The sequence below is a fragment of the Triticum urartu genome, chromosome 5 (assembly GCF_003073215.2).
Source record: "Triticum urartu cultivar G1812 chromosome 5, Tu2.1, whole genome shotgun sequence".
Classification (NCBI taxonomy): domain Eukaryota; kingdom Viridiplantae; phylum Streptophyta; class Magnoliopsida; order Poales; family Poaceae; genus Triticum; species Triticum urartu.
The window spans coordinates 419,265,698-419,273,086 of record NC_053026.1 but is presented as its reverse complement, the minus strand read 5'-3'; the positions used below and the strand labels follow the sequence as shown (position 1 = coordinate 419,273,086).

Here is a 7,389-nt window from a genome sequence, read left to right as displayed (position 1 = left end):
GGTTAGAAGAGGGGTGATGAACTGTTTTGTGGGCATTCATGTACGTTTAGTTTCATTATCATCTGAGGTGTGAACTTGCTTCAACAGTCAATTTGCCTTCCTGCTACAAAATTTCTCTGCAGCGGTGGTTGTATTAGAAACATCTCCTTCCAAAGAGTAAATGTTTTCACACCAAATATTTATGGTTTGTTGGATAAGTGATGCAATGAGTAGCACTGTAGTCTTTGATGGAGATTTATACTGAAAGACACTTGGTGTACTCTAAATATTTTTGTTTACCTCCAAGATTGTTGGCTTGTCGCCCTCAAACTAAAAAGTGAATAATTATTCCTCTCTGTCCAGGATGATGGTCTACTGCCAAAGGAGTTGGCAAGATAACTGCACATTTAACACCCGCACTGTCCGAACAAGTTCTATCAACAATTTTGTAGCATTTTTCTCCAGGTGAGGTCCATTTATGACATATACACTTCAAAGCACCCTTTGTTTGTTTGAAGAGTTTCACAGCTTCCTCTTCCAGCTTTAAAAATTGCAGCTTTTCTTAGGTAGTGAATTACTTATGAAGTAATTAAGTTGTGCATTCTGAATACTGAAGGTGATGGTTCTAGGCATAGAGGCATCTTGGCTTTGACTGAACTTGCTCAGAGGGGGTTGCTCCTCCCGTTATAACTAAGGGTACATAATATAACAATATTTTTCTGACACTAACTTTCATCGTGGGTGCAATGATTATTAGATTATAATCATAGACTACGCACGATGATCATTTACGTTCCTAAATTTTCTTCCTCTTTCATGCTGGCAGGGAAATATCGCCATTAATTTACGAGCTAGAAGGAGTTCACAGAATTTTGTCAACATCATTGATGAAGATATAATTTTTCATATTTGTTTTTAGACAAGAAAGAACCATAGAGAATCTTAACCCTTGTACTTTAGCAGTACCTAGAGTAAAACCCCTCAAATTTAACAGAAGATGGAAATGAATGGTTGTTTTTGTTGCACGTTACTCCAAGAAGAAGTGCATCATCAAACTAGATGTTGTATATTATCCGTCCATAATATGGTTGCTTGTGTATCCTGCGACTTGGTTCATCCAGGAGATGTATGTGTGCATGCTTGCACGGCAGAGCACAAAACTATAATTTTGAAGGAAGGTACATTAAGTCACGCGCATGGACAGTGTTGCCATCTATAATGCCTTACAAGTCTGAGCTCCATTGGGACAATTTGATTAGTGTGTCACAAGACTGCAATTTCTAATTTACAAATTCTGTAGTTACTTTAGTGCTTTACATAATGCATAGATTTTTCATATAGAATGAAGTGAATCTATAACCTGATTTTGCTTTATTATTTAGTTCCAGTTCACTTTGTAAATCCCAGTTCTCCAGTATTGTATTCTCTGTGTTAAATCATCAAACTAAACAGACCTTTCTCTTTGGACAGCTTCCAATTTGTAATATTATGATTTTTTTTTCAGAAACCACTTCAACTAGCCCAGGGCTATATCTATTAGTCCTCCAGTATTTGTTGGAATGAGAGAACACATTTTATGCCAGGTAAAAGGCTACTGAAGCACGGAGATTTTTGTAATTTCTTGGAAAGATTAAGCCAATGGACCCAGGATGCATGCTTCAAGTGTCTACAGATTACAGGAAACATGTTTCTTCAAGTGCCTACATGCTACAGGAAGTAAAGCTTCTTATAGTAGTCATCAAACCTAGATACCAATTTATTGGAATTATTATATTTTTTATAAAAGTACTCAAACCTGGATATCAATTTATCGGATCCATTAAGGAGAGGTGACACTCTTGGAGAGTCAAGTAATGCAATATATTCTCTCTATGCCAGAACCAAACTGTACCAGCACCAACGAACGCCTTTGTGCTAGGAATAAATAGGATGAATAAATCTCTACCAGCACCAACATTGACAGCTTGTTTGTTCACACGTAGCAATGTTTTGCATTAAACTGAACCATGCCAATACATAAAACTTCAACATGAGACTTGTAAAAAGTTAATCTTTGCAATACGACAAAGGTTCACAACATCAAATGATCACAGTCTAGCCAAGGTTACATAAAAACTGAATCTTTGCATTATTAGCACCACCCAACAAAGATTTTCATTGCTCAAGGATCTTCCTCTGTCCGTTCAGCATCACACTTCACCCAATATTTCCTGCAAAATATGATGAGAAATGGTGACATATGGTCTCATAGGGCACAATGGTTGTACAAATTGTTCAAAGTGAAAGATGTGACAGCCAATAAGACAAATCAAAGTGTGACACGATAAGCTTTAGCTTGCAACAATCTTTACAAAGGGTAAAAAAAATACCTCAACTTGATATAGAAGTTGCTCAAAGGTTAACTTGCACTTCATTTGCACAATTATCATGAATCGAAAGGTAGTGGCGACAAACCAGCAACAGCCGAGTAGGTTAAGTAGGACCAAAACTAAGTCGATAAGAGACTACATATTAAAACAGAGGATATATATAGGAAAATGGGTTGGTACACCTAGGAGTACATACTCCTATGTCATGTGTCATTTCTTTTTTTATTTTCCACTGTTGTTTATTGTGCCATCGCAACAAACCTCCTTAGCATTTAGTTAGTTGATTAGGTGCTAATCAGAAGTGGTCCCGTGGAGTTTGAAAGTTTGTTCCATACTAATAGGGATAAGGCACATTCAGATTCAAATCTTGTTAGCACCGCATTAACATGCATCGTTCTTCTTTCATTAAAATCAATCCACCTACTGATTAGGGCTTGGAGACAAGACGCAGCCGGCAGCCGCTTGTTGACTCGACGACGAGGCACATTAGATGTGGTTGGCGCAACTCAAACTTGAAGATGAGAAGATGAGATGCTGCCGACAATCTAACTCGTCAAGGTGCATCATTTATTCAATATTATTTCTGGTCTACGAACTTCAGATTGAGCTGCAAAAGCATGCATCAACCACTCTTTCCGTGACTAATTCATTGCTTGCTCAGGTAGGCATCTAGTTGGCTGTACCCCTTATCTAAGCTCTATGCATGCAGGTAGAATTTCCCAAGGTGTCATCTGGAGGCCATGGATAGCATGGCGTGGAGTGCCTGCGATTTCGATGCGTTGGACTCCTAACGTCGTGCTGCCCACCGTGCGTGTGCTTGCCGGCGACAAACAGAACAACAACAAGAAGATGCTTTTGCAGTGAAGAACAAATGAATGTAGACTAGATATCCACTCCAGAATGCATATGTAATACGTGCATGCCTTATCATACATTTCTCTATGGATGTACCAAATTTAGTGAATATACTTCAATTTCAGCAGAGTATATACTTCATTCAAGTGGATATACTTCAAATCAATTTCAGCAGAGAGTATGCATCATTCGTATGAACAACTGAATATACTGCTATATCAGCTGGGTATATCCTTTTTTTGGTCGAGAAGTATATACTCCAATAAAAAGAAGTATATACTCTCCAATTAAAAAATTAAGTACAAACTCCTAAACCCTTGGCCACAGTACTCCAATTAAAATTTAAATATTTAGTATATACTCTTCTCGCTAGTACTAGATACTCATTGATCGCAATGCTAATTGCACAAGAAAGCAACTAAAAAATTGCACAAGAAAACCGTATACTTTTGTTATAAGCAGTATATACCGGTCTAAAAATATATACATCACAAAATAGTATATAATCCTACTTTTTTTGAAGTATATACTCCTATGAAGAAACGACTGTATATACTTCTTTTTGTGGTAGGTTGTTCTTTGATCGGAGAGTAGTATATATGTCGCATATACTGCAAAATAGTGCTTCCAGCACACATTTATAGGGAACAAGAATTAGTTATTCCTCATGTATGAATGATGCTCAAAGCATTCATTGTTAATCTAGGACTCCCGACTGATGTTCTTGAATTACAACTCTACACATGGCCTACAAGCAGTCACCCAGTCACTTAGCTAATCCAAACAGAGCAAAATTATCCGAAGGACCTGTCTAGATCTTATGGAGCAATATATTGCAGCAATCAAAGGAAATAACAACCTAGTCCATATGACAATGTTGTGACAATGTATCCAAGCAAATATATTGCAGCAACCAACTGAAGAACCACTCTGATTGAAAGAGGCGAAGCATACCCTGCTTGCTCCCAGACCAAGAGCCCCGGTGCCTCTTGCTCCTTAGTCCTCCGGGGGTGGAGTTGACCTACCGTGGGCTGCCCAGATCGGGTGGCTGGAGTGAGGCGTCCTGCTGAACAGGTGGGTTCAGGTTAGGGTTAGGGTTCAAGAAGAAAAACGCATCAGAGAGAGGGAGGGGGGAGAAGAGAGGTGGGGAAGGGAGCGAGAGGAGAAGCCTTACCGGTGGCGAGAGGGACAGGTAACCAAGACGTCCGAGTGTCCTTGCGACCTTGCCGGAGAGGGACAGTACGGGGCGGAGATGGACCGGGACGGGGCGATATGCGGGAGGAGAGGGACCTGGACGGGGCGATCTGGCGGGAGGAGAGGGGTCGAGACGGAGCGACCTTGCCGGAGGAGAGGGTGGCGGCGGGGTGGAGGAGAGGGTGGGTGGCGGCGGGGTGGAGGAGAGGGATCGAGAGAGACAGAGAGCTGCGTCGGGCCTCCAAATCCAGACAAAATGAGGGCATCTCCAGCCGTTGGCCCTCACGAGGGACAAAAAATCGCCTCTGGAGCGCACCGGCGCTAAATCACGCACTGGGGGCGTGATACCTCCCAGTCGCGGCCCCTCACGAGTTTTTTAAAATGTTTAAATTCAGTGCAAACACAATGCAAACACGTTCGAATTCATTCAAATTTAAACATATTTTACAAAAAAAAGAAAAAAAAAACTACAGCGGGCTACCTCCGCCGTCTCCCTCGCCGCCCGCCCACGCGGTTCTACATGCCGAGGAGGCTGTAGAACCGCGTGTAGTCACCGCCTGTCGCCGTCGTCGTCGTCGTCGTCGTCGTCGCCCCGCCGACGCCTCCGCCGTCCCTGCTGCATCCCTCCCCCGGTTGGCGCGCGGGTTGGACGGTCCGGGGGGGCGGCGTCGTCGTCGTCGTCGCTGTCGAGGACCACGACGCCGTGCTCGTCCTCGCGCCCACGCTTGCGGGCGCGATCTCCTCCAGGGCCCGGCGCTGCCGGACCATCTCGTCGCGGAGGTAGTCGTCCCGCGCCCACCGCAGGGCGTCCTCGTCGGAGAAGCCACGCCGGGCTATCTCCTCGTGCTCGCGGGGAGGCCGGGCTCCGGCTTGGGCTCGACGAGGACGAAGCGGCCGGTGGGGAGGCGTTGTCGCCGATGCGGACGCGGAGCTGCGGGTGCGCGCGCTGACAGGCGTGCCCTGGGGCTCCGGCTTGACGGGGCGGAGGTGGAGGCAGGGGGAGCCGCCGGACGAGGAGGAGGACCCCCCGGTCTCCATGCGCCTCGGGGTCCAGGAGCTTCCCCGGCGGCGTGGAAGGACGGGGGAGCGGGGTACTCGAGGCGCGGCGTGTTGCCGCCCTCGATGTACTCGAGGACGGCCTCCAACGTGCGCCCGGGCACGCCCCACCACCGACGCCGGCCGACGGCGTTGAGCCTGCCGGAGGGCTCGACGCCGTTGGTGGCCTCGAGCTGCTCGGCGTGACGGCGGCGGAAATAGGGCTCCCAGAGCGGGCTGTCGGGGACGTACCGTGGCCCCTCCCTCGCCGCACGCGGCAGGGACGAGCGGATGCGTGCGATCTCCGCACGCGCGCCCGCGGTGGGTACCGGGGGCACCGGCACGCCGCCGGCGCTGATCCTCCACGCCCCGGGCACCCGCATGTCCGGCGGGACCGGGTACTCGGCCTCGAAAAGGAGGCGAGCCTCGTTCTCGTGAAGATGGCGGCGGCCGAAGCCGTTCGCCGCCGCGCCGTCGCCTGGGAAGCGCTCGGCATGGGTGTGATGAACTGGAGACGGCGAGAGAGAGGAGAGGGAGGAACGACGACGGCGAGAGAGTGCGAGTCGCCGAGTGCGCTGGGGCGCGTCTTATATAGGCCGAGGCGCCGCCCGTGCGCGAGCCGCCGTGAGTACGCGTGGCGGGCGAGGGAGGGCGAGGGACGCGCGTCATCCGGTCTTCACTGCGCCGCCCGTGAGGCATCAATGGCGCAGGCTGACCGGCGCGGCAGCGCGGCAGCTTTGGCATTGATTCGCCACGGGAAACGAGGCGATGAGGACGACGAAGGGGCGAGAAGAGAGCCGTGTCCCTGACGCGGCGGGCCCGCGGCTGTTTCACGCCAAAACAGTTCGCCCCAGCGCCCCCGGGCGCTCCCCAGCGTGCCGGGTTCGACCTGGGTCCGCCGGCGCTGTTTTTGGCCTAAGCCGGCGAAAATCGGGCTCCTGGGGGCGTGACTGGGCCGATTTTTTGGCGCCGGCGCAAAAAAATGCCTGGGGAGGCCTTCCTGGGGCGCGGCTGGAGATGCCCTGAGAGGGGTGGGGAGGGATTTCGGTCTAAGGCTAGTCAGGCTAGTCACAGTGGGAGTAACTTAGGTACTCCCTCCATTCCACAATGTAGTGCTTCCTCTATCTACGTGTTTTAACTTTGACCGTAAATTTAACTACCGAGACCGATTGCGGCGGGAGCAAAAATTATATCAGTGAATTCATATTCGAAAGAAGTTTTCAATTATATAATTTTTTCTCCCGCCGTAGTTGGTCTCGTTGGTTAAATTTATGGTCAAAGTTGGATCTCGGGAAGCGCGGGCGCACTATATTTTGGAATGGAGGGAGTAGTAACATAGCGCACTTCAAAAAAATTTTGTTTATGTGACATGTAGTTAATAAGGAGAGAGGTGCTTAGAGTAACATAATATGTTACTGTAACATAGCACTTCCCGAGAAAGGATGAGTCTACAAGCTAATAAATGAAGACATCTATGACACTACTACTTTGTTACTTTGCACTATGAAGGTAGTAATTTAGACTAGTGTCATATGTATGACACTAGTATAAGTTACTCCCCACTATGACCAATCTCATAGTGGGGAGTAACTTAGACTAGTGTCATGCATATGACACTAGTCTTTGTTACTACCTTCATAATGCAAAGTAACATATAAGTAGTATCATAGATGATAGCATTTATTACATCATAGACTCATTTTGCTTTGGATTGCGTTATGTTACTCCAAACACCTCTCTTTTCATTAACTCTATGCCACATAAGCAAACATGTCTTGAAATGCGCTATGTTACTTGCTAAGTTACCTCCACTATGACCAGCCTAACTAGGGTACTGGTTCGCTGGAATTCGGAAGTGAAATCCAGTGTCAGTTATGTAACAGCCAAACAAGTTGGGGCCGGATTTCGGAAATGAAATCTGTGAAATCCGGCCCAAATGACAGGAGCCAAATGGGCT

The 7,389-nt window shown here is 47.4% G+C and overlaps 1 protein-coding gene and 1 long non-coding RNA gene across 4 annotated transcripts; one reads left to right on the top strand and one right to left on the bottom strand.

The window, feature by feature from the left end:
* Positions 1 to 6: 6 nt before the first annotated feature.
* On the top strand, positions 7 to 3,401 carry LOC125509454. Of its 2 annotated transcripts, none has more exons than XR_007284107.1 (5): positions 7 to 444; positions 596 to 675; positions 806 to 1,562; positions 2,780 to 2,906; positions 3,058 to 3,401. It is a non-coding gene; the product is annotated as an uncharacterized LOC125509454 (long non-coding RNA). The 2 variants fall into 2 exon arrangements; XR_007284108.1 differs by having other exon boundaries at positions 806 to 1,695.
* Positions 1,901 to 4,694, bottom strand: LOC125509453. Of its 2 annotated transcripts, none has more exons than XM_048674434.1 (3): positions 4,378 to 4,694; positions 4,158 to 4,266; positions 1,901 to 2,189 (listed from the first exon to the last, which is right to left on the bottom strand). In XM_048674434.1, exons 1-3 carry the CDS (start codon positions 4,661 to 4,663, stop codon positions 2,141 to 2,143), a joined length of 444 nt encoding a protein of 147 aa, XP_048530391.1. In that variant the 5' UTR covers positions 4,664 to 4,694; the 3' UTR covers positions 1,901 to 2,140. The 2 variants fall into 2 exon arrangements, with proteins under 2 accessions (XP_048530391.1, XP_048530390.1); XM_048674433.1 differs by having other exon boundaries at positions 1,947 to 2,189; positions 4,158 to 4,269.
* Between the last annotated feature and the right edge of the window lie 2,695 nt (positions 4,695 to 7,389).

Bases quoted from the DNA above. Each gene is read 5' to 3' on its own strand.
- LOC125509453 (XM_048674433.1), bottom strand. From the start codon at position 4,663: ATGCCCTCATTTTGTCTGGATTTGGAGGCCCGACGCAGCTCTCTGTCT. The intron at 4,270-4,377 runs GTAAGGCTTCTC...CCACCTGTTCAG, and splicing joins ACCTGTCCCTCTCGCCACCG to CAGGACGCCTCACTCCAGCC. The intron at 2,190-4,157 runs GTATGCTTCGCC...CATATTTTGCAG, and splicing joins TTGGTCTGGGAGCAAGCAGG to GAAATATTGGGTGAAGTGTG.